Below are 27,898 nucleotides of genomic sequence, written 5' to 3' on the forward strand. Positions count from 1 at the left end.
GGCGGTCACCAGTAAAGGGGCGGCCACTGTGAAAGTCACTGTTGAAGGGGCAGTCACCGTTAAAGGGGAGGCCACTGTGAAAGTCACTGTTAAAAGGGCAGCCACCGTTAAAAGGGCAGCCACTGTGAAAGTCACTGTTAAAGGGGCGGTCACCATTAAAGCGGCGGACACTGTGAAAGTCACTGTTAGGAGGTCACCGTTAAAGGGGCGGCCACTGTGGAAGTCACTGTTAAAGGGGTGGCCACTGTGAAAGTCACTGTTAAATGTCCCTGTTAAATGTCCCTATTTAATATAAAATTGCAATAAATAAATACCCGAGCAACGCCGGGTCATCAGCTAGTGCACCATATAGAAAGTATATTATTGGTATATCCCACCCCTGCTTCAATCACTTTTTTGGGGGGGCAACTGGTATATCACAGCAGTAGAAATTATTTGTTCCAATAGTGTTTGTCACTCTGTGTAGCTGCGGTAACGCAGCAAAACTGCAAACAAATGCTGCACTACCCAAATGCACTATATAAATAAAGCATTTATTGGTATATAACACCCCTTCTTAAAGCCGTTTTTTTGGGAAGCAACTGGTATATCACACCAGTAGAAATTATTTGTTCCAATAGCGTTTGGCACTCTGTGTAGCTGCAGTATCGCAGCAGAACCGCACACAACTGCTGCACAATACAAATTCACTATAATATACTTTCTATGTTAGAAAGTATATTATAAGTATATTACACCCCTCAGTAAGTCACACTTATCGATTAGTCCACCTATACCAGTCCTTAAAAGGACTTTTGTGGCCCTATTAGCTAGCGTTTGGTGTCCCTAACTGTCTGTCCCTGCTCCACACAGCAACCTCTCCCTAATACCTAATTTACCAAAAATGTGGAAAAATTAGCAAATTTCTAAGTTTCAGTTTCTCTACTTCTGTAATACATAGTAATACCCCCAAAAATGGTGATGACTTTACATTCCCCATATGTCTACTTCATGTTTGAATTATTTTGGGAATATTTTATTTTTTGGGGATGTTACAAGGCTCAGAAGTTTAGAAGCAAATATTTAAATTTTTCAGAAATTTACAAAAACCCAATTTTTAGGGACCACTACAGGTCTGAAGTCACTTTCCGAGGCTTACATAATAGAAACCGCCCCAAAATGACCCCATTCTATAAACTACACCCCTCAAGGTATTCAAAACTGATTTTACAAACTTTGTTAACCCCTTTAGGTGTTGCACAAGAGTTATTGGCAAATAGGGATGAAATTTGAGAATTTCATTTTTTTGCCTAATTTTCCATTTTAACCCATTTTTTCCACTAACAAAGCAAGGGTTAACAGCCAAACAAGACTATATCTTTATTGCTCTGACTCTGCCATTTACAGAAACACCCCATATGTGGTTGTAAACTACTGTACGGCCACACAGCGGGGCGTAGAGGGAAAGGTGCGCCGTATGGTTTTTGGAAGCCATTTGAAGCCCCCTGATGCACCCCTAGAGTAGAAATTCCAAAAAAGTGACCCCATTTTAGAAACTACGGGATAGGGTGGCAGTTTTGTTAGTACTAGTTTAGGGTACATATGATTTTCGGTTGCTCTATATTACACTTTTAGTGCGGCAAGGTAACAAGAAATAACTTTTTTGGCACTTTTTTGTTTGTTATTTACAACATTCATCTGACAGGTTAGATCATGTGGTAATTTTATAGAGCAGGTTGTCACAGACGCGGTGATACCTAATATGTATACAATTTTTTTTTATTTATGTAAGTTTTATACAATGACTTCATTTTTAAAACCCAAAAAATGTTTTAGTGTCTCCATAGTCTAAGAGTCATAGTTTTTTCAGTTTTGGGGCGATTATCTTAACCACTTCAGCCCCGCTAGGTGAAACCCCCTTCATGACCAGGCCACTTTTTACACTTCGGCACTACACTCCTTTCACCGTTTATCGCTCGGTCATGCAACTTACCACCCAAATGAATTTTACCTCCTTTTCTTCTCACTAATGGAGCTTTCATTTGGTGGTATTTTATTGCTGCTGACATTTTTACTTTTTTTGTTATTAATCAAAATGTAACGATTTTTTTGCAAAAAAATGACATTTTTCACTTTCAGCTGTGAAATTTTGCAAAAAAAACGACATCCATATATAAATTTTTCGCTAAATTTATAGTTCTACATGTCTTTGATAAAAAAAAAATGTTTGGGCAAAAAAAAAATGGTTTGGGTAAAAGTTATAGCATTTACAAACTATGGTACAAAAATGTGAATTTCCGCTTTTTGAAACGGCTCTGATTTTCTGAGCACCTGTCATGTTTCCTGAGGTTCTACAATGCCCAAACAGTAGAAAACCCCCACAAATGACCCCATTTCGGAAAGTAGACACCCTAAGGTATTCGCTGATGGGCATAGTGAGTTCATAGAACTTTTTATTTTTTGTCACAAGTTAGCGGAAAATGATGATGATTTATTTTTTTTATTTTTTTCTTACAAAGTCTCATATTCCACTAACTTGCGACAAAAAATAAAAAATTCTAGGAACTCACCATGCCCCTCACAGAATACCTTGGGGTGTCTTCTTTCCAAAATGGGGTCACTTGTGGGGTAGTTATACTGCCCTGGCAATTTAGGGGCCCAAATGTGTGAGAAGAACTTTGCAATCAAAATGTGTAAGAAATGACCGGTGAAATCCGAAAGGTGCACTTTGGAATATGCGCCCCTTTGCCCACCTTGGCAGCAAAAAAGTGTCACACATGTGGTATCGCCGTACTCAGGAGAAGTTGGGGAATGTGTTTTGGGGTGTCATTTTACATATACCCATGCTGGGTGAGAGAAATATCTTGGCAAAAGACAACTTTTCCCATTTTTTTATACAAAGTTGGCATTTGACCAAGATATTTTTCTCACCCAGCATGGGTATATGTAAAATGACACCCCAAAACACATTCCCCAACTTCTCCTGAGTACGGCGATACCAGATGTGTCACACTTTTTTGCTGCCAAGGTGGGCAAAGGGGCACATATTCCAAAGTGCACCTTTCAGATTTTGCAGGGCATTTTTTACACATTTTGATTGCAAGGTACTTCTCACACATTTGGGCCCCTAAATTGCCAAGGCAGTATAACTACGCCACAAGTGACCCCATTTTGGAAAGAAGACACCCTAAGGTATTCCGTGAGGGGCACTGCGAGTTCCTAGAATTTTTTATTTTTTGTCACAAGTTAGCGGAAAATGATGATTTTTTTTTTCTTCTCTTTTTTCCTTACAAAGTCTCATATTCCACTAACTTGCGACAAAAAATAAAAAATTCTAGGAACTCGCCATGCCCCTCACGGAATACCTTGGGGTGTCTTCTTTCCAAAATGGGGTCACTTGTGGCGTAGTTATACTGCCCTGGCAATTTAGGGGCCCATATGTGTGAGAAGTACTTTGCAATCAAAATCTGTAAAAAATGACCGGTGAAATACGAAAGTTGCACTTTGGAATATGCGCCCCTTTGCCCACCTTGGCATCAAAAAAGTGTCACACATCTGGTATCGCCGTACTCAGGAGAAGTTGGGGAATGTGTTTTGGGGTGTCATTTTACATATACCCATGCTGGGTGAGAAAAATATCTTGGTCAAATGCCAACTTTGTATAAAAAAATGGGAAAAGTTGTCTTTTGCCAAGATATTTCTCTCACCCAGCATGGGTATATGTAAAATGACACCCCAAAACACATTCCCCAACTTCTCCTGAGTACGGCGATACCAGATGTGTCACACTTTTTCGCTGCCAAGGTGGGCAAAGGGGCACATATTCCAAAGTGCACCTTTCGGATTTTGCAGGCCATTTTTTACACATTTTGATTGCAAAGTTCTTCTCACACATATGGGCCCCTAAATTGCCAGGGCAGTATAACTACGCCACAAGTGACCCCATTTTGGAAAGAAGACACCCCAAGGTATTCCGTGAGGGGCACTGCGAGTTCCTAGAATTTTTTTTTTTTTGTCACAAGTTAGCGGAAAATGATGATGTTTTTTTTTTTGGTTTTTTTTCTTACAAAGTCTCATATTCCACTAACTTGCGACAAAAAATAAAAAATTCTAGGAACTCGCCATGCCCCTCACGGAATACCTTGGGGTGTCTTCTTTCCAAAATTGGGTCACTTGTGGGGTAGTTATACTGCCCTGGCAATTTAGGGGCCCATATGCGTGAGAAGTACTTTGCAATCAAAATGTGTAAAAAATGGCCTGCAAAATCCGAAAGGTGCACTTTGGAATATGCGCCCCTTTGCCCACCTTGGCATCAAAAAAGTGTCACACATCTGGTATCGCCGTACTCAGGAGAAGTTGGGGAATGTGTTTTGGGGTGCCATTTTACATATACCCATGCTGGGTGAGAGAAATATGTTGGCAAACGACAACTTTTCCCATTTTTTTATACAAAGTTGGCATTTGACCAAGATATTTTTCTCACCCAGCATGGGTATATGTAAAATGACACCCCAAAACACATTCCCCAACTTCTTCTGAGTACGGCGATACCAGATGTGTCACACTTTTTTGCAGCCTAGATGCGCAAAGGTGCCCAAATTCCTTTTAGGAGGGCATTTTTAGACATTTGGATCCCAGACTTCTTCTCACGCTTTAGGGCCCCTAAAAAGCCAGGGCAGTATAAATACCCCACATGTGACCCCACTTTGGAAAGAAGACACCCCAAGGTATCCAATGAGGGGCCTGGCAAGTTCATAGAATTTTTTTTTTTTCGCATAAGTTAGCGGAAATTGATTTTTTTTTGTTTTTTCTCACAAAGTCTCACTTTCCGCTAACTTAGGACAAAAATTTCAATCTTTCATGGACTCAATATGCCCCTCAGCAAATACCTTGGGGTGTCTTCTTTCCAAAATGGGGTCAGTTGTGGGGTGTTTGTACTGCCCTGGCATTTGAGGGTCTCCGCAATCATTACATGTATGGCCAGCATTAGGAGTTTCTGCTATTCTCCTTATATTGAGCATACAGGTAATGAGATTTTTTTTTCCGTTCAGCCTCTGGGCTGAAAGAAAAAAATGAACGGCACAGATTTCTTCATTCGCATCGATCAATGTGGATGAAAAAATCTCTGCCAAAAAAAAAAAATGGAGGGGAAAGGCGTCTGCCAGGACATAGGAGCTCCGCCCTACATCCATACCCACTTAGCTCGTATGCCCTGGCAAACCAGATTTCTCCATTCGCATCAATCGATGTGGATGAATAAATCATTGCCGGGATTTTTTTTTTTATATATATATATATATATATATACATACAAAGTGCTTGCCAAAGCATAGGAACGCCGCCTCCTCCTCAGCTCGTATGCCTCGGCAAACGTATCTGTCACTGCAGAGGAGAAAATCCCGTCTTGCAGCGCCGCATACACCGACTTGCATGTAATCTGACAGCAGCGCAATGCTTCTGTCAGAATGCACATCGGTGCTGCAGCTAGTAGATCGGTTGGTCCACCTGGAAGGTAAAAAGACAAAAAAAAAAAAAAAGAAAAAACCAGGCCACAACGCAATAATTTTATTAACTTTGGAACAGAACATGTAACTTTAACTTTTGGAACTAAACATTAACCTGTTTGCTTACCTGTTTTTTTTTTTTTTTTTTTTTTTTTTTTTTTACCTTTATAGAACAAACCTCTCCTTCCCCATGGGTCAATGTGCAAAGCGCAAATCGCCCAAAGATGTGGCGAAGTGCGTTATGCACTTTGTCCCATGTGAAAGGAGACGTTTGCAGCAGCTGTGAGTGAATGGGCCCTAATAGCCCTGTGTGCCTATCCTGGTGAGATGATCCCTATGCTAATAGTGTACCTGTGAGTGGTACTTCCGGAAACACTCTCCAAAGCATAGGGCAGGGTGGTCGGGACAGTCAGGACAGAAATAGCGGGTGTCACGCCTTATTCCACTCCTGCTACAGACACGACATTTTTTTCGGGGTGGCGGTCGGTTTGAGGTACCAGCAACGACACTGGGGAAGTGTCGCTCGTGTAGACGGCTAACTACACTGGTGGATGGGGCCACGGAACCTCCTGGATACAGGAGGTTCGCGATGATCTCTTCCTGAAATTTGAGGAAGGATCCAGTTCTCCCAGCCTTACTGTAGAGAACAAAACTATTGTACAGAGCCAATTGAATTAAATATACAGACACCTTCTTATACCAGCGTCTGGTGCGTCGGGAAACTAAATACGGAGCCAACATCTGGTCATTGAAGTCGACCCCTCCCATGTGGAGGTTATAGTCGTGGACTGAGAGGGGCTTTTCAATGACACGGGTTGCTCGCTCAATTTGGATTGTCGTGTCTGCGTGAATGGAGGAGAGCATGTAAACGTCACGCTTGTCTCTCCATTTCACCGCGAGCAGTTCTTCGTTACACAGTGCGGCCCTCTGCCCCCTTGCAAGACGGGTGGTAACGAGCCGTTGGGGGAAGCCCGCGCGACTAGTTCGCGCGGTACCACAGGCGCCAATCCGTTCTAGAAACAAATGCCTAAAGAGGGCCACACTTGTGTAAAAATTGTCCACATAAAGATGGTACCCCTTGCCGAATAAGGGTGACACCAAGTCCCAAACTGTCTTCCCACTGCTCCCCAGGTAGTCAGGGCAACCGACCGGCTCCAGGGTCTGATCTTTTCCCTCATAGACCCGAAATTTGTGGGTATAGCCTGTGGCCCTTTCACAGAGCTTATACAATTTGACCCCATACCGGGCGCGCTTGCTTGGGATGTATTGTTTGAAGCCAAGGCGCCCGGTAAAATGTATTAGGGACTCGTCTATGCAGATGTTTTGCTCTGGGGTATAAATATCTGCAAATTTCTGGTTGAAATGGTCTATGAGGGGCCGAATTTTGTGGAGCCGGTCAAAAGCAGGGTGGCCTCTGGGACGAGAGGTGCTGTTGTCACTAAAGTGCAGGAAACGCAGGATGGTCTCAAATCGTGTCCTGGACATAGCAGCAGAGAACATGGGCATGTGATGAATCGGGTTCGTGGACCAATATGACCGCAATTCATGTTTTTTTGTCAGGCCCATGTTGAGGAGGAGGCCCAGAAAAGTTTTAATTTCGGAAACTTGGACTGGTTTCCACCGGAAAGACTGGGCATAAGAGCTTCCCGGGTTAGCGGTTATAAATTGTGTGGCATATCTGTTTGTTTCGGCCACAACTAAGTCTAAAAGCTCCGCAGTCAAGAACAGCTCAAAAAATCCCAGGGCCGAACCGATCTGAGCCGTCTCAACCCGAACTCCAGACTGGGCAGTGAAAGGGAAAACTACGGGTGCGGCGGAAGTTGGGGACTGCCAATCAGGGTTTGCCAGCACCTCTGGGATTCTAGGGGCTCTACGGGCACGTCTTTGCGGTGGCTGCGACGGGGTCACTACTGCACGTGCCACCGTACCAGCTTCAACTGCCCTTCTGGTGCTCGCTACTTCACCAGGTTGTACGGCAGTGCTGGTACTAGGTCCAGGAAGGGCTGGGCTGCTGGTGTATGCCTCACCACGTAATCCGACAGCACCAGCCCCACTCTGCTGCTCTTGAAGCGGATCCTGCGCAACCTGCGGTCTAGCGACACGGGGCCGGGTACGCCTGGTGCTATCAGGGACCTCAACCTCCTCGTCCGAACTTTGGGTCAGAGAGCCACTGCTTTCTACAGGTTCGTATTCTGACCCGCTGGATTCATCAGATGAGGGTTCCCACTCCTCATCCGACTGGGTCAGAAGCCTGTAGGCCTCTTCAGAAGAATACCCCCTGTTAGACATGTGGGCAACTAAATTTCGGGGTATTCCCTGAGACTACCCAAGAAAAAAAAAAGCAAGCCTGTCTTACAAAGGGGAGCCTAGCGAAGTACCGGAGGCCGCTGCGGTTGATAAAAAATATCAAAACTGATTTTTTTATCGCCGCAGTGCGTGTAAAGTGAATGTGCAGTGATCAAAAAAAAAAAATTTTTTTGTCACTGCGGTGGGGCGGGCGTGGGCAAACGCACGTGTGGGCGACCGATCAGGCCTGATCGGGCAAACACTGCGTTTTGGGTGGAGGGCGAACTAAAGTGACACTAGTACTATTATAGATCTGACCGTGATCAGTTTTGATCACTTTCAGATACTATAAAAGTACAAATGCTGATTAGCGATACGCTAATCAGCGAATAACGGACTGCGGTGCGGTGGGCTGGGCGCTAACTGATCGCTAACTACCTAACCAAGGGACCTAAACTATACCTAAAACCTAACGGTCAATAACAGTGAAAAAAAAAAAAGTGACAGTTTGCACTGATCACTTTTTTTCCTTTTCACTAGTGATTGACAGGGTGATCAAAGGGTTAATTGGGTGCTGGGAGGTGATCTGGGGGCTAAGTGTACTGTAGTGGGTACTCACAGTAATGATGTGCTCCTCTGCTCCTCTCCTGGAACCAACCGACCAAAAGAAGGAGCAGAGGAGCACAGCAGCCATATAACCCCATCATATTTACTAATATGATGTGTTATCTGGCTGCTGATTCGTTTTTTTGAAAATCATCAACCTGCCAGCCAATGATCGTGGCCGGCAGGTTGATGACGAAGTTCTTCTTTGAATTTTGCCGGCCCGCGATGCGCATGCGCGGGCCGGCATACCCGGAAATCTCGCGTCTCGCGAGAGGACGCACCGGCGCGTCCACCCAGAACAGCACGACCGCTGCGAAGACGCAATCCTGCGTACGGCGGTCGTGAGGTGGTTAAGTAGGGTCTCATTTTTTGTGGGATGAGATGATGGTATCATTGGCACTATTTTGGGGTGCATATGACTTTTTGATCGCTTGCTATTACACTTTTTGTGACGTAAGATGACAAAAAATGGCTATTTTTAAACAGTTTTCTTTTTTTTTTACGGTGGTCATCTGAGGGGTTAGGTCATGTGATATTTTTATAGAGTCGGTCGATACGGACGCAGCGATACCTAATATGCATACTTTATTTTTATTTATGTAAGTTTTACACAATGATTTCATTTTTGAAACCAAAAAAAATCATGTTTTAGTGTTTCCATAGTCTAAGAGCCATAGTTTTTTCAGTTTTTCGGCGATTATCTTGGGTAGGGTATGATTTTTGTGGGATGAGATGACGGTTTAATTGGTACCATTTTGGCGTACATGCAAATTTTTTGATCACTTTTATTACCTTTTTTGGGACGTAAGGTGGGCAAAATTTCAATTTTCTCATAGTTTTTTTTATTTTATTTTTATTTTATTTTTTTTTATTTATATTTTTATTATAAATTTCAAAATATAACATTTGTTAACAGGATTCCAAGTTATAGGCTCGCAGGCCACGCTAATGTAATATTAAGTACAGAGTAGGTACATGTCAGATACAACAGTGATGCGCCGTCCATGGTTTGGCACACGGGACAATCACAATCAGTCTTGAGCGAGGCATAAAATGGAGGAGGCGGATGCCGAACTGAGAAGACAGGAAGAGCTGGTGTGGAGATATTTAAGTCTGCAACGTGAGGTAGGGATGTCTCTCGTAAGGAGTGCTTAGCGTGCTAGCTGGTAGTGCTAGATGGTTACAGATATGCGTTGCAGCCTATTTAGTCATCAATAGGGTACACTATGGTTTGGGAGATCTATACTTAGACCATAGGGACCATTTTTTGAGAAATATCATGTGAGTGCGTGATTCCCAAGAAGATAGTTCCTCAAACCTATGGATCTGGTCACTTTTTGGATCCATAGTTCTAGGGTCGGGACTACAGATCGTAGCCAAAATTTAGGGAGTTGAAGGCGGGCTGCTAGTAGCATCTGTGTAAATACAAATGGGGGTTTAGCGTCCCCCTTATCTTCGGAGAAAGACAGGAGGGCAATTTGGGGAGACGGTAGAATTGAGGTGCCGCAAACTTTGTTTATGGATAAGGGGGCAGGTCCACCAGATATGAAGAAAAGTTCCTCTCTCCCCAAGGCACCTCCAGCAGGCGTCAGAAGCAGACCTAGTGTATCTTGATGTTTTATCTGGCGTATTATACCATCTGGTTAGGATTTTATAGCCGTTTTCCTTAATTCTGACGCAGCGGGAGGCCCCATGAGGAGATTCCAGTAGTTTAGGCAGGGATTCATGTGGAATTGTGGTGTTCAGGTCTAGTTCCCATTGTGAGATAAAGGATGGTTTAGCTATCATAGGGGGTAGCCGCAATTTGCTGTAAATCTGTGAGATGAGTTTTCTGGGTGCTGAGCGTAAAGACATCAGAGATTCCAGCCAAACCCACGGACGAAGGAGGTCCCCTATTTTGATGTGTTGTTTCAGGTAAGCTCTAACGTAGGCAACTGAGAGAAAATTTCGCGGGTGAGGATTAAGCAGGGCATTCGTGGCTTTTAAGTCCATCCACGCTCCAGTTGGGAGGGCTAGAGAAATTATAGGGATTGTGGAGGACAGCAGTCCTGTTGAGGGAGCGCCTCTTAGGGTGGAGGGGGCCGTGTTTAGGACATCTGTTACAGATAGAGTGGGAGAGGGGAATGGGATAGAGCAATGTGTAGAAGATAGCCACTTCCAAGCTTCCAACGTAAGTTTGAGGATTGGGTAGTGAGACATAGGGCCAGGAAAAAACAGTTTATGACCTAAGAGGAGCGCTCTGGCTGGGCTGTTCAAAATGTCTAATTCTATCTGTACCACTATGGGTGGTGGGGAGGGGCGTAACCAGGCTAGTGCACGTGAGAGAAGGATGGCCTTCCCGTACAGTTCGGGATTTGGTAGACCTATTCCCCCTGCATGTCTGGGTTGGTGAGGAGGGTGCAAGATAGTCTCGCTTTCCTTCCACTCCAGATGAAAGATCTGAACTTTTGCATGATTGTGTCGTAATAGTGCTTGGGGACCGGAATGGGGAGGACTTGCTGCAAATAAGTGAGTCGGGGGAGTATTAAGGAAGAGATAAGGTTTTTGCGACCAAACCAGGACAACGTAGGGTTGGCCCGGGCCAGATTATCAATAGCTTCAAAAAGTGATTGTTTTAGAGGGGTATAATTAAGGGAAAATAGTTCAGTTATTTCAGGACTGATCTTGACCCCTAAGTATGTGATAGTAGGAGAGGACCAATTAAATGGGGAGTCCATCATCAGTTGATGTTTGGTTGCCTGGGGAATGCCTAAGCAGAGGACTAACGATTTACTGGCATTGATTTTGAAGTCTGACAAGATGCTATATGCGTTTAGGTGGGACTGGATTCGGGGTAAGGAAGCCTTTGGGTTGACCGTCATCATCAGAACGTCGTCTGCGAAGGCAGCTAATTTCTGTTCCCTACCTCCCAAACATAAACCTACTACCTCCTGGTCCAATCTGGTTGCAAGTAGGGGCTCAAGAGCCAAGATAAATAGGAGGGGTGATAGGGGACAACCCTGGCGTGTTCCATTCCATAGAAAATGGAGAGGATAATGTGCCATTAACTAGAACTGAGGCTGTTGCGTGTTCATACATTGAAAAGGTTGCTTGAACAAAGGAGTCAGGTAGGCCAAAATTCTGCAGGACATGTTTTAAATATGACCAGTTAACCCTATCGAATGCTTTTTCGGCATCCGTGCTGAGTAAAAGCAAAGGGGAGGAAATCCGTTTGGCATGGCAAAGGGTATTAATCACCCTAGTTGTGTTGTCTTTGCCTTCCCTATTACGGATAAAGCCGACCTGGTCTCCATGACTGTTTTATAGATCAGGTCGTTACAGATGCGGTGATATGTAATATGTGTAGTGTATTTTATTTTTTTAATTCTTTTCAGTGATAAATGTGTTTTTTTCCCTTAACTTTTTTCACTTTTGTAACTTTTTTTTGACCCAGACCCACTTGGTTCTTGAAGATCCAGTGGGTCTGATGTCTGTATAATACAGTACAGTACACCATATAGGGTTCTGTACTGTATTTTACTTACATTGAACAGATCTATGCTTTTAGCATAGATCTGTTCAGCACCATGGACAGCAGGACGCCTGAGAAGGCGTCCTGTTGCCATGGGAACCTTCGCCGTCTGCAACAACTTCGCGGGGAAGAGTGAGCACGGGACTGCAGGGGGGTGTCGGGGGGGCTCTCTCCCTCTCCATCAGGGGGCTGCAAAGGACCGCGGTATGGAAAGGGTTAAATGGCTGACATCTGCACAGATGTCAGCCGTTTATACCAGGGTGTCAGTATAAAACCACTAGATGCCAAGGAATTTTCAAGGGGAGGTGGGCGGGGGATCGCGATGCCCGCAACGCCTGTGACACCCCCCGCTGCACCTCCCAACCACATAAATCATGCAGGGGTGCTGGGGGGGCGTGCAAATCATCATTTTGGGAATTTTAAAGTTTCTGATCCCCTGCTGAAATCGCAGCAAACCGCAGGTCTGAATTGACCTGCGGTTTGAGGCAATCGCCAATATGGGGGGGTCACATGACAGGATGAATGATTTCAGCCGGCATCCCGTTGCGATTAACCCCCGTGGCGCCGGAAAATCAAGTTAAAGTTAGGACGCACCGGTACGCCCTGAGTCCTTAAGGACTCGGGAAATAGGGCGTACCGATACGCCCTACGTCCTTAAGGGGTTAATGCACCGCAAACCACCGCAAACAGTCCATTTGCCCCAACCGCAAACTTCCCATTTGCACAAGGTTGGATACCAAGCTAGCCATGTCCCGTTGATATCATTGCAGGTTTCTTCCTCCACCCCGCCACGTACAACACCAAGGGTCCCGGAAAGGTGAATTGAATTGATTTTTCGAATGGGGAGATGGTTAAAAAAACGCTGGCTCCCTCCCCTTTGTTTGAATCCACGGTCACTGCGTCTGTGCCGTGCAATTTACTGTCCCACCCGATATGAGTGCTATTTTCTATAGTTCTCTCTTCTCATCAGTTTAATCCCTGTTACGTCCCCAATCTGGGGTCCATTTATTAAATAGATTTTTCGAATGGGGAGATGGTTAAAAAATTGCTGGCTCCCTCCCCTTTGTTTGAATCCACGCCACGGTCACTGTGTCTGCGCCGTGCAATTTACTGTCCCACCCGATAAGAGTGCTATTTTCTGTAGTTCTCTGTCACGAGGGTGTCAAGAGCCACGTCTGACTCCGTTATACCCGGGGTCAGGAAGTCGCAGCGGGTGGCTGCGCGCTCTATGTCTAAAGATCACGTTGTTTCTTAGTGATTGTTTTCTGTGTTTGCCTTGCAATCCTTTTTGTCTCACTCAGGGATCCATAGCTTCTCCTCCTCAGCTGTTTCTTGTCTGCCACTCCCAACCTCCTTATATTCTCCTCTCACACTTCTCTAGTTGCCAGTTATAGAGCTTCCTGCATGGACTTCTATACTGACCCACTGGAGCTGTGAATCCTGGTTGTTGTTCCAGAGTGCTACCCTCCGGATCCCTGTTGGGCTTTTTGTTGTCTCCTGTTGTCGCCCACCTGGGATTATATGTTGAGTCTGTATTGTCTGTCCTCCCCTTGGTGTTTTCCTTTAGAGCTAGTGGTGCGGACTAGTGTTCCCACCGCCCTGTTCACTATCTAGGGCTCATCTTAGGGAAAGCCAGGGTTTTAGGCACGTGATCGGCGTACGGGTGAGGAACCCGTCTAGGGACGTCAGGGCAGCCAGGTGCCAGCCGCAAGGTGAGTCAGGGGTCACCACCTTCCCTCTCACTTGGGCAGGGCCTTCCTCTTTCCCTCCCTCTGTTTCACGTATGTGATAGTCACGCCGATCGTGATATTATAACTGGCCCTTTTTTTTTCTCTCTACTTAGAATCCAATATGGATCCTATTGCTGCTTTGGCAAAACAGCTTCAAGGCCTGTCTTTGGAGGTGGCAGGATTGAAGGCGTCTGTCCTCCAACAACAGCAGCAAATGCAGCAGACCGCAAGCCCAGCGGTTGCTATGGGTAACCAGGTTGTTACAGAACCCAAGGTTGTTCTTCCTGACAGATTTTCTGGGGGAAGGGACAAATTTGTGACGTTCCGTGAGGCCTGCAAATTATATTTTAAGCTGCGCCCTTACTCCTCAGGTAATGAAGAACAGCGGGTGGGGATTGTTATTTCCCTGCTTCAGGGGGACCCGCAATCCTGGGCGTTCTCGTTACCCCCTGGTTCCCAGGCTCTCCAGTCAGTGGAGGGATTTTTTGGGGCGTTGGGTCTCATATATGATGACCCTGACCGAGTCGCCCTGGCTGAGTCGAAGTTACGGAGACTCCTACAGGGAGATCGGCCAGCAGAGGAATATTGCTCAGAGTTCCGTAGGTGGGCTACGGATACTCAGTGGAACGACCCGGCTCTCAGGAGTCAGTTCTGCTCTGGGTTATCTGAAAGGGTTATGGATGCGCTGGCGCTGTATGAGACCCCCCTTTCCCTTGATGCTGTTATGTCCCTCTCTATCAGAATAGATAGACGTCTTAGGGAGAGATCGAAAATTCCTGAGCAATTGGTAACCTCTCCCAAGCAGCAGTTAGTCTGTACTGACTTAGATGAGCCTATGCAGCTAGGAGGAACTTCTCGTCAGGTCCATCCTCCTGAGGTTCGCCGTAGGTGGGGGGCTTGCTTTTTCTGTGGGGGGAGGGGTCATTTCATTAATGTCTGTCCCTCCTTTCTCAAAAACAAAAAGACCGTCGGAAAACTACTAACCCCAGGCTGTGCGGAGGATGTCAGCCGGGGGGTATACGTTTCCTCCATACGAACATCTCAATTTGTGTTGCCAGCGGTTATTGTTTTTGGTGTTAAGACGGAGTCTATTTCTTTTTTTCTAGACAGTGGAGCAGGGGTAAATTTGATAGATGCCCATTTTGCCCGCACTATGGGTTTGTCTCTCTGTATGCTGCAGAGACCTATTCCCATATTCGCTATTGATTATGCTCCTCTGTCTCAGAGAAACCTCACTCACATTGTCCATAACTTACACCTTCGGGTAGGGGACCACCATAACGAGATGCTTTCATGTTACGTTCTGGAGGGCCTTCCCTCTCCTGTGGTATTGGGTCTTCCCTGGTTGGTAGCGCACAATCCAGTGGTGGATTGGCAGGCCAGGGAGATATTGGAGTGGAGTGAGCATTGCAGAGAGAATTGCTTAAATAACAATTGCTTAATCGCCTCCATAGCTTTCCTACCTACATTTATTTCGGACTTTGAGGACGTTTTTTCTGAAAAGGGTTGTCAGAAGCTACCACCTCATCGTCCTTATGATTGCCCGGTTAACCTGATTCCCGGTGCAAAATTACCCAAGTCCAGGTTGTATAATCTTTCGGGTCCCGAGAGACAAGCCATGAAAGATTATATCTCCGAGAGTCTGGCTAAGGGACACATCAGACCCTCTTCTTCACCCGTGGCTGCAGGGTTTTTCTTTGTTAAAAAGAAAGATGGGGGCCTGCGTCCTTGCCTAGATTTCCGTGAGCTAAACCGGATAACCATTCGAGACCCATACCCTCTTCCTCTCATTCCTGACCTTTTTAATCAGATTGCGGGTGCTAGGTGGTTCTCCAAACTTGATCTTAGGGGGTCCTACAATCTGATTCGTATCAAGGAAGGGGATGAGTGGAAGACAGCTTTTAACACCCCTGAGGGGCATTATGAAAATTTAGTCATGCCTTTCGGTCTGACCAATGCCCCTGCTGTCTTCCAACATTTCGTTAATGATATTTTTAGTCATCTCATCGGCAGGTTTGTAGTCATATACCTAGATGATATCTTAATTTATTCGGCTGATCTGAAAACACATGAAGTACATGTCGGGCAAGTACTGCAGGTCCTACGGACGAATAAATTATATGCGAAAATTGAAAAATGTGTCTTCGCCGTTCAGGAAATACAGTTCCTGGGATATCTATTATCTGCTTCAGGTTTCCGTATGGATCCTAGGAAGGTCCAGGCAATTTTAGATTGGGATCTTCCTGAGAACCTTAAAGCTCTACAACGGTTTTTGGGTTTCGCAAATTTCTATAGAAAGTTCATTAAAAATTATTCAGTGATCGTTAAACCCCTTACTGACATGACTAGGAAGGGGACTGATTTTTCTAAATGGTCTGACACCGCTAAAATTGCATTTTCCTCTCTAAAAGAGAAATTTACCTCGGCACCTGTCCTAATTCAACCTGATGTCTCCCAGCCTTTTATTGTTGAAGTAGATGCGTCAGAGGTGGGAGTGGGGGCTGTATTGTCTCAGGGTCCGTCTCCTGGCAAATGGCGTCCTTGCGCTTTCTTTTCCAAAAAGTTATCTACTGCAGAAAAGAACTATGATATTGGAAATAGGGAACTGTTGGCGATTAAACTGGCGTTTGAAGAGTGGCGTCACTTCTTAGAGGGAGCAATCCACCCCGTCACGGTGATTACGGATCACAAAAACCTTCTGTACCTAGAATCGGCTAAGCGTCTCACCCCTAGACAAGCTAGGTGGTCGCTATTCTTTACCAGATTTAACTTTGTAATCACCTATCGCCCTGGGGCAAAAAATACCAAGGCAGACGCATTATCTCGTAGTTTCCCTGGAGGGGGTAATGTTAGTCATCCGGTACCTATTTTACAAAGAGGAGTGGTTGTCTCTGCTGTACACTCTGTTCTAGAGGGAAAGGTGTTAGAGGCCCAGGGGGACGCCCCGGCCTCTTGCCCCTCAGAGAAATTGTTTGTACCATTAAACCTGCGTCTTGAATTATTAAAGGAACATCATAATTCGGCACTTGCTGGGCACCCGGGTAGTAAAGCAACCTTGGAGCTATTGTCTCGTCGTTTTTGGTGGCCAAGGTTGCGTCAGGATGTAATGGATTTCGTGTCTACTTGTTCTACTTGTGCACACGCAAAAGTCTCTCATACACGTCCAGCAGGGTCTTTATTGCCACTTTTCATCCCCAATAGTCCATGGACACATCTGTCAATGGATTTCATCACTGACTTACCGTTGTCTGCGGGTAAAACAGTTATCTTGGTAGTAGTAGACAGGTTTAGCAAAATGGTACACTTTATTGCGCTACCCGCACTTCCTAATGCTAAGACTCTTGCTCAGGTGTTTATCAGTGAAATCGTGAAGCTTCACGGGGTCCCTTCTGATGTGGTTTCGGATCGGGGAACCCAGTTTATTTCTAAGTTTTGGAAAGCTTTTTGTTCCCGTTTGGGGGTACACTTGTCCTTTTCCTCAGCTTTCCATCCTCAGTCGAATGGACAGACTGAGCGTACCAACCAAAACCTAGAAACATATTTAAGGTGTTTTGTGTCTGAAAACCAAGAGGTGTGGTCATCATATTTACCGTTAGCCGAGTTTGCCATAAATAATCGCTGTCAGGAATCCACTGGCAAGTCACCATTTCTTGGTGCATACGGTTTTCATCCCCAATTTTGTACTTTCAAAGAGGGGGGGTCTTCTGGGGTTCCTGAAGAGGAACAGTTTTCTTCATCTCTTTCATTGGTATGGCAGAAGGTGCAAGCTAACTTGAAAAATATGAGTGGTAAATATAAATGCATGGCCGATAAGAAACGGTCGCCAGGTCCGGACCTATGAGTGAATGACTATGTGTGGTTGTCTACTAGGAATATTAAGTTGAAGGTTCCCTCTTGGAAACTGGGCCCTAGGTTCATTGGTCCTTATAAAATAGTAGCCGTCATTAACCCTGTGGCTTTTCGCCTGGAGCTACCTCAGACTTTTAAGATCCATAACGTCTTCCATAAGTCGTTACTCAAGAAGTATGTTCCACCTCTAGAACCATCACCTGCTGCCACCTCCTCCTGTTATTGTGGATGGTAATCTGGAGTTTCAAATATCCAGAATTGTTGATTCTCGTCGGGTCCGCCGCTCTCTTCAGTATCTGGTGCATTGGAGGGGTTACGGTCCCGAGGAAAGAATGTGGGTTCCAGCGTCAGAGGTAAACGCCAACAGGTTAATTCAGGCTTTCCATGCCTCTCATCCTGAGAGACCTGGTCCTGAGTGTCCGGAGGCCCCTCGTGAAAGGGAGGGGGTACTGTCACGAGGGTGTCAAGAGCCACGTCTGACTCCGTTATACCCGGGGTCAGGAAGTCGCAGCGGGTGGCTGCGCGCTCTATGTCTAAAGATCACGTTGTTTCTTAGTGATTGTTTTCTGTGTTTGCCTTGCAATCCTTTTTGTCTCACTCAGGGATCCGTAGCTTCTCCTCCTCAGCTGTTTCTTGTCTGCCACTCCCAACCTCCTTATATTCTCCTCTCACACTTCTCTAGTTGCCAGTTATAGAGCTTCCTGCCTGGACTTCTATACTGACCCACTGGAGCTGTGAATCCTGGTTGTTGTTCCAGAGTGCTACCCTCCGGATCCCTGTTGGGCTTTTTGTTGTCTCCTGTTGTCGCCCACCTGGGATTATATGTTGAGTCTGTATTGTCTGTCCTCCCCTTGGTGTTTTCCTTTAGAGCTAGTGGTGCGGACTAGTGTTCCCACCGCTCTGTTCACTATCTAGGGCTCATCTTAGGGAAAGCCAGGGTTTTAGGCACGTGATCGGCGTACGGGTGAGGAACCCGTCTAGGGACGTCAGGGCAGCCAGGTGCCAGCCGCAAGTGAGTCAGGGGTCACCACCTTCCCTCTCACTTGGGCAGGGCCTTCCTCTTTCCCTCCCTCTGTGTCACGTATGTGATAGTCACGCCGATCGTGATATTCTCTCTTCTCATCAGTTTAATCCCTGTTACATCTCCAATCTGCTGATTGGCTGGAATGTGTCTGCTGACTGTGAGGTAGAGGGTCAAAGTTTACTCAATGATGACGTATAGGGGGCAGACCGAACACCGCATATATTTGCCCACAGCGGCGAACGCGAACAAGCTATGTTCGCCGGGAACTATTCGCCGGCAAATAGTTCGGGACATCACTACTAATACTGTCTCTATATTGTATTGTTCAGCCTCTAGTGTCATCTCAGATTGTTTTCAGTGCAGCAGGTGGCATCGTGACCCCCAAATGGACAAAGTTGCCCTCCAAAGCATAGTTTTGTCAAAATTAATGAGGCATGGATCTGTAAGGAATTTCAGACACCTGCACCTGAGACCAATGAATAGATCTGCCATTGCTGACGGTGGCTATTTTCTTACAGGCCTCAGCCCTACTGTAACTACCATTACCTTCACAGCAACTTCTACTACTACTACCCCAACACACCCAAGCACGCATCTACTGCCTTGTCTGTTCTATACAATTAACACTTTTGTGCGTTTATAAATAAGTGTAGGCATTCTGCCTCATTAACACATACAGTCTGTATGCTTATGCTGAACAAGCCACTGTTTCTCATGAAATTAACATGTGTGTTTCTGTGTGTATAAATGGAGCAGGGATTTTTTGATGCTTTTTCCCAATAAGCCACAGTTTTTTCAAATAACGTGCCCCCAATAAGGGACAATTTTTGGAATGCTTCTATTAAAAAAAACCTTACAAATGTGATGCACGGTGTGTTTATAAACAAGCTGTGTTTTAACACAAAAAATCCGAGTGTCATATACCAATTTTCAGGCTAATTAGAGCACATATGATTTAGGTAGAATCAATTCATCCATGAATCAAATTTTTATGAATCAGACACAAAACAAATTTCAAAAAGTTCACTCTAAGATGGGGCTACTTCAAAATGAAATATCTCATGCTGCCTAGCAGCCAGAGAGTTGAGCCAGGTCTCCTTTTAAAAAAAGGAACCTAAGTCGAAGATACCAATGCTGACCATACAGTTTGAGAAAAAAAAAACTCCTTGAAATCAGGTCTGAAGTGAGATCTGCAGGTAATACAGTACCTTCAGATCTATCGCCTCACATGATTTTTTAACAGTTATATCTTGGGATATGTGTGGCATTCTGCACCATGATACTGATACCTGAAGTAGAGGCTCATATCTCTAGCTGCTGTACACCCTGTTATATAGCTTTTAGTAGCAAGTAGGTATCTCATATATCCTTGACTACTGCAAATTATTGGCACATAATGTAGCTGGTACAATTGAAAAATTCTGGGAGGTGCCTCCTGCTAGTAAGTGGTTTACCAGCCAGGTGGCAACCCTATGTGCGGTTAGAAAGTCACAACCTCAAAAGGAAGAAGCAGAGGCAATGGGGAGGGATAAAGGGAAAAACAAGGTAAAGTAAGTCTTTCTTCCACAAACACTTGAAAATATTGTAATTCCTTTTTAAGAATAATATGGCTGTCTTTCCATTCGTTTACATGTTAGACATAAGTTTAGTTTCAGTGCACCTATTTACATGCAGTTCTAACCTTGTACAATGACATCAAAGTCCTTTTCATCTTCACCAGCAATGTTAGATGCCACACAAGTGTAACGTCCAGTATCTGATAGCTGTGCTTCATCTGCATGAAGTGTATAGCCACTAATTTGCAAGAGACTTTTGGGATCAAGAGGCTGTCATAATATAAAACATTTGAAGGTTTATGTTAGATTTATTACAAAATTGATTAATTGGTTATTCAGACATTTGAGGAATAGGTACATTTTAATACTATTTCTCATAAATACTTGTTCAACAAGGGACCATGCTGTTATGCTGTATATGCTTCACTTGTGGTAATTTAACAACATATTCAGACATATTTCGTAATTTAATTCCCCCTTATGTTTCTCTGATATGTATGGAAACTGGAGAAGCTATTTTTCTTACTAGAAGAGGACCTGCCACATCTCTTGGATCATCTTCATATAACTATTTGGTGTGCTCATCCTCTATTACTCCTGCTAAAAGTTTATTATTGAATTACTAGCATTATGTAATAAAGGTCCAACTGAGTGTTACCAGTTGGGGTGGGGGAGGGTGAGTCCCTGCACAGTCTGACACTATCCATCCAGTGCTGCCAGGGTCAGAATGTGTAGGGACAAAACACCCAGTTGGACTTGTTTTTGCAGATTGTTGGCAACTTATTCAAAAACATTTAGCAGGAATTATAGAGGACTGTCACAACATAGAATGCTAACAGATGCATCAGAATTCAGATTTCATACAAATGGAAGTAGTTACTAAAACAGACACGTCAAGAGAGGTGACACGTACTCTTTAAAAGTATAGTCAGCTAAGGTTACCCACTCAAGAAAACCATCTGGCAAGATATGCGCCAAAATGCACTTTCACTTGCAATAGAAAATAATTTTAAAGACAACCTGCTCTAAACCTAGACAGAAGAGGCAAAAGCTCATTTTACAGAATGGGCAGACAACCAACACCCCTCAGGACATAGATACCTACACAGATGCCCACTGTGCGGGTTCTATCAATATCCACCAAGGGAAATACCCTGCCACTGATGTGCGGACTGTCTTGAATCTGATACTCGTTTTGCCACTTTTGGGATAAAAAAGTGGGTTACAGGGTTGCAGCTTGGGCACTCGGTCTGTAAAAGAGTCACCATCACAGGCCTATAGGCTCATTCAAGACAGCCCTTTTGAATGACTTGCTTTATGTACATGTTTTCAGTTTGCAAAGGGCAGTTTCAGATGGCAAGGAACTGCAACCTTTGTAACAAATCATTCATCCAAGCAGTATGATATATGGAAAGCTTAATAAATAAATGAGAGAATCGATTCTAGAGTGGAATTTCAGTAAATGCAAAACTTTTGTGATTCTTCAAGCACAAATCCCTCAAAATGGCAACCACCATTTTACAGGTCAGAAGACAGTGAAGAAGGAAGGCATCTGCCACCAAAGAGGGATAATTATTGGATCATTTCTTAATTTTTTGAAATCCAACAGTAGCTGTGTGTTTTTAAACAGGGTGTTTGTTACCGCCTACTATCAAACATTTAACCATAGAAATATATGTCACTGTCACTGACATTACTAATGTGTCTTAGCATTAAAGATCTTAAAAAAGGTTAGACACAGAGACCTCAGGGCGTCATTCATGACTTTTCAGGCCAATTGCGGCATTCATGATTGGGGTTGAATCAAATCTGATGGCCGATTCGATAGAAGCAACCTGAAACCAATTTTTGGGGAAGATTGCTCATCTCTAACGAGAATAGCAGTTTTGATGAATGATGCCTGCTCTAATAATTTCCCTAATAAGTGCCATAGCTCTAGAGAAATGTGGAGATTATGTGCACTACAAGCATATTTTCCACTTTAATATAATATTTGCATTCATCAGAATTATGTGAAGACTCCAAGAAAAGGCAGAAACAAGATGTTTGTGACTGACCTGCCCATTTTTGTACCATGTGACAGTAGCCGTTGGGAATGCCTTCACTTCACATTCAAGAGTAAAGTTTGTATTAATTTTGACTTTCACCAGCTTTGAAAACATTCCATTTATAGCAAGGTCATCTTTTTTAATTTGTGGTGGAACTAGAAAGAAGAGGAACAGTTAAAGGGATTACCCTATGATTAATGTAAAAATAAAAATCAGACAATATATGTTGCACAACAATTTGTTTCTAACATAGCTAAAACTAGCCCTGTACCTGGACCGGAGATCTCCCCATTAATTGCCCCAATTACTCTGCTAGAAGTTTTTCAGGCTGGCAGCTCAGGGGAATGTCCTTTCTCGTCCTATCGAAGCCCAGGGGGTGTGCCATTTCTGCTGCAGCTCTCTGCAGGTAACTGCTACAGCCTCTAACAGTAGATAAGGCTGATGTCAGTTAAAAAATAAAACTAAGCATGCTCCCCCAACTCAGTATGTGGACGTGCACATTACTATACATATAAACACAAGGGGGTGACATTTTAATGGCGTAATGGGAATATGTCACAACTGGAGCATTTATGTGACAGAAATTAAGTTACAAATGTAACTAGATTTTCATGCTGAATTATATAAAAAAAAATAGATTTAATGTTGGCATAATCCCAATCAATGGCAGATTACGACCTGAGCTGTCTTAGTGGTACAGGCTGTACAGTCAGCAGGTATCCCACCCATGATCACAGCTGCTTATCACTGACGGACAGACATTGGAATCTCAGCCAAGCCATGCAATAAAGAACTCAGTGTATAATATGGTAGCATAGCTAGGTGAAACGGAAGTCATTGTCAGTCAAGGAAGTAGCTCATAGTTAGCACTGGACACCAGTGACAGCTGCGGACCACAGCTAATAACAATGAATGTGACCAGGGGCGTACACAGAACTGACTATGCCCCCCGCCCCATCTAATTTCCCAGTACACATGTTTCAATCACGCTAAGCACAACCGCCTGATTAAATTAAGCTGTCTTTTTTTTTTTTTGTTAGCAGAAGAAATTAATTAAATAAATAATATATATACATATATATATATATATATATATATATATATATATACCGTATATACTCGAGTATAAGACGAGTTTTTTGGCACATATTTTTGTGCTCAAAAAGCCCCCTCGTCTTATACTCAAGTCTCGATTTGGCCGACCCGGAAATGCCACTGCAGCGAGCGGCCCGGCCGGCGCGTGACTGACGTCACTTAGTAACGCTCCTGCTTCCTGAAGTGGGAGGAGCGTTACTAAGTGATGTCAGTCACGCGCCGGCCGGCCAGCCAGCTCCCGCTCGCTGTAGCGCATTCATCGTGACAGTGAGTACAGCCGGACCTGTTATCAATAGGAGAGAGATTGTTTGTTTTACACAGGAGTAACACTTTACACGCAAAGGTAGTTATGTGCGCAGTTTAGGACTCGAGGGGACACATAGGGTCATGAGGGGGACCAGCATAAGATGCTATATGTCTTATGCTGCCCCCCCCCCCTCATGGCCCTATGTGTCATAGCACATATCCCCTATAACAGCATCCTCCACAGATCCACCCCATAACAGCATCCTCCACAGATCCCCCACATATGCTGCATTTCCCACCCTAGTCTTATACTCGAGTCAATAATTTTTCCCATTTTTGGGGGGTAAAATTAGGGGCCTCGGCTTATATTCGGGTTGGCTTATACTCGAGTATATACGGTATATATATAATTTAAGATCACCCATTTTATCTGACATAAAAAGAGGAATAGGTCATTCTGACCACCATATTTCTCAATGTAACTATTCACACCAGATAACTAGCATAAATACACTGATAAATGTCCTGCTTTACTTCTATTACAAAGTTGTCTGCCTGCAGTTACCAATAGGGGGAGCTCAGTACATAGGAATGTATACAGTTACCATTGACTGCATTTGAGGCTGTAACAATCTATTTGCACTGAGATCTCCGTAGTGCAATGTTTTCACATCGGAAAGAGAAGAAGGGGTTTAGTGATGAGGTGATAAGCCTCCATCCCCCCAGGCCCCATAGCATTCACATGGCCTGCCTCCATTGAAGAAATGCCACTAAATGTGACTGATGTCTGTCTTTTAAGCTGATGAGCCACCCATACCACCCATAAAGTTCCCCTGCTGCTATGCATAACTGTATAGTAAACTATACCATAGACTTTTAAGTTATAATGATGTTCATCCTTTCCTGCCTCATTAGCTGCAATGCAGGTGTAACTTCCAGAATGGTCTTCTTGAGCCTTCAAAATCTGTAGAGTATGGCCGCCTAGATACAACAGCACAAAGATTAGAAAGAAAATACAATTAGCTCCATCATTGATTTGTGCATTTTATATCCAGTCACACACACACAGTCTATCAGTTTGTTATAGTCAATCATAAGGGCATTGAAAATATCCTAATTTATTACCAGAAGAATTAATAATTTTTTATAAGGCCTATGTTTTGGAAAGAACCAACCTGGGTTTCATATGGGCAAATCATTTTACATAATCCATTTTACATTTGTTTACATTTTACATCATCTTAAAGATCTCCATAAAGATGGCTGCAGATTTCCATTTTAGCCAGTTCAAGACTGGGCAATTTGTATTGTTTTGCATCTGTAGCTTTATTTTTAGGAACGTTTTCAGTGGATAGGGTACAACTTGCTCTAACTAGAATACCCGTTTGATATAAAGAATACATTAAGAAACAAATCCTGTCTCCTTTGTACCCAGTACTGACTCAAAAATCATTTTTTTTTTTAATTCCACAATAACAGATTCATACTCAACCCAGAGGTCTACAAAATTGACATTACAAGTGGTATTTGAATAGCAAGTAGTCTTCACTAAAAATCCCTAACAGTGAATCCACTTCTTATCTACACTTATCTGTAGTCAAGATCACAGGTTACAAACTTGTATTCCATACTTTTTATATATTTTATAATATATATTTTTTGTATAGATAGAGACCTCACCTGGTAGAATTCTGATATTATCCTTTGAATTGACTTGAAATCCATCCTTGAACCATGTTATGGAGGCATGGGGATGGGAATTAACATGACAAGATAGAGATACTGAGCTGTGGAGAATGACAGACAGCTCCTCAGGGGAGTCTTTACTTTTTGCACCAAGGATGGTTGGAGAAACTGTAAAACAACCAGTTTAAAATGATTTATTTTTCCGTAACACTAACATCCAAAGATTCATAAGGACACGCTGGGCTGTGATCCAGGCACACAGCATTATAGAACCAGGCATATTGTGGTGGCAATCTGTAGCTGGCACCTGTCTATTGCTATAAGTAGAGATTACCAGGGATCCATCCTGGGAACCTCTTGTAAATGGTACTGATGTTAGATGTAGTTCCAATTCTTCTGTACTTGCAGATGATCAAACTCTGAAGAATTAGAGTACTGCAGAGAATGACTTATCCCTATGGGGGATGTGGATAAACTGGCTAAACGGACAGCAAAATGTCAAGTGAATTGCAATTCTATTAAACATTTGCTAATTAATTTTTGAACAAAAAACCTACATTTATACAATGAGTGGATCGCCTCTACAAAGGTCATAAGGAGAAGACATTACATTATTTTTCTACTGGAAGATATGATGGTGGTCATTTATTAAACAGAAATATGCCTATATTATGCGTATCTCTGGCACAGATTGCGGTGCAAAGGTCCTGCAACTTTTCCCCACTCACAGCAGATCCAAAAAAGTGGCTCCCTAAAGTAAAAAAAAAGTAGTCTCCCTAAAGTAAAAATGTGACAACTTTACTGATTGAAACATAAAGTTCTAGAACATTTTTCAACAGGATTTGGTAACAGAATTTAATGATATATTTTAAAAAAGATTTAACTATAAAACACTCACCCATTACATTAAGACTAAACCTTCTGCTTTTATCTCCTGCTGAATTAGAAGCAATACAGACATATATTCCTGCATCTGATGCCATGGCACCATTAATTTGCAATGTCTGTCCTTCATTTCTGAGTCTATAATGACTCTCCAGATGCAAAGGTTGCCCATCCTTTACCCATGTTAGCTGCGGTGTAGGTTTTCCTGAAATGAATTGTAGGGTTAACATTAATTTCAATACAGACCAGAAATGCAGAATTCATTGGTAAATCTAAGACGATGCAGCAGCTTCTGAGCTGTGACCACAGACAAACTCATTTTAGGGTCTACATCTTTATCTCTATGTGCTTGACACAAATCACCCTGAGAAGAGTCAGAGTTATTCATAAGCTTCTGCCCTCCCCGCCCATCTGCTGATTAACAGTCTTCTCCTTAATTTTCTCCCTAGAAGAGAACTGCCGATCATCATCAGATGGGTGGAGAGAGCAGGAGAGTTATGAATAACTGACTCTTCTCAGGTAGATTTGACTCTATTCAAGACCCGTGCTGCAATAATGATGCTGGTTTTTGGCGACCACTTTGCTTATGAGTGAAATCAGCGCGTCTGTCACTATTTTATGCTGTCCTCAGTGAGATCAGCATAAAATTGATGACAGATTCCCTTAAAGGGCTTCTGTCACCCCACTAAACTGTTATATTTTTTTTTGTGTGTACTTATAATCCCTATACTGCGATTTATCCATACATAATGCAGCCGCATCCTCCTATCATAATGACGCCCCCTCCGCATGTTGATTGACAGGGCCTGAGCCGTACCTGTCTTCAATCGGCGCAGGCGCACTGAGAGGCGGACGCTCGCTCGGCCGCTCCATCCTCATCCGGGTGTAGATGTGACGTCATCAGCGCAGGCGCATTGAGGATGGAGCGGCCGAGCGAGCGTCCACCTCTCAGTACGCCTGCGCCGATTGAAGACAGGTACGGTGCAGGCACCAGATTTTGAATGCAAACAGGGCAAGCAGAGAACGATCCAGTTCGCTGGCCCTGTCAATCAACATGCGGAGGGGGTGTCATTATGATAGGAGGATGCGGCTGCTACCAGCAAGTAGCCGCCCTACTTGCTGGTAGACAGGTAATTTACATATTATAAAAGTAAATTTTTAGCAAAATCTACTGAACCAAAATGATTAATCACATTATGTATGGATAAATCGCATTATAAGTACACAAAAAAAAACAAAAAACAGTTTAGTGGGGTGACAGAAGCCCTTTAACCGCCTCAGGACCGCCTAACGCAGGATCGCGTTCCGGAGGCGGCTGTCCCAGGCAGAGTCACGCATATACGCGTCATCTCGCGAGACGCAAGATTATGCTCAAAGCCGGCCCGCGATGCGCGGGGTTGCATCATCAGCCTGCCAGCCAATGATCATCGCTGGCAGGCTGATGATTTAAAAAAAAACGAATCACATGCCAGTTAACACATTATATTTATAAATATAAGGTGTTAAATGGCTGCTGTGCTCCTCTGCTGATTCTTTTCGTCGGTTGGTCTCAGCAGAGGAGCACAGTTCACAGTGAGTACACCAAACACTTCACTTAGCCCCCAGATCACCCTCCATCACCCCAATTAACCCCTTGATCGCCCCTGTCAATCACCTAGTGAAAGGGAAAAAAGTGATCAGTGTAAACTGTCACTTTTTTTTTCACTGGTATTGACTGATAGGTTTTAGGATAGTTTAGGCCCCTTGGTTAGGTAGTTAGCAATTGGTTAGCGCCCAGCCCACCGCACCGCAGTCACTGATTCTCTGATTAGCGTATCGCTAATCAGCATTTGTACTTTTATAGTATCTGTAAGTGATCAAAACTGATCACAGTCAGATCTATAATAGTATTAG

At 43.9% G+C, this 27,898-nt stretch overlaps 1 protein-coding gene across 1 annotated transcript in view; it reads right to left on the reverse strand.

The window, feature by feature from the left end:
* The window catches only part of HMCN1 (hemicentin 1), a 655,003-nt gene that overhangs the window by 346,346 nt on the left and 280,759 nt on the right, over positions 1-27,898 (reverse strand). Inside the window, 5 exon segments of the mRNA XM_044300627.1 lie at positions 20,171-20,315; positions 22,103-22,248; positions 24,302-24,415; positions 25,115-25,288; positions 26,019-26,210. Coding sequence (XP_044156562.1) covers positions 20,171-20,315; positions 22,103-22,248; positions 24,302-24,415; positions 25,115-25,288; positions 26,019-26,210 — 771 coding nt within the window.

This window comes from Bufo gargarizans, chromosome 7 (assembly GCF_014858855.1).
Source record: "Bufo gargarizans isolate SCDJY-AF-19 chromosome 7, ASM1485885v1, whole genome shotgun sequence".
Lineage (NCBI taxonomy): Eukaryota > Metazoa > Chordata > Amphibia > Anura > Bufonidae > Bufo > Bufo gargarizans.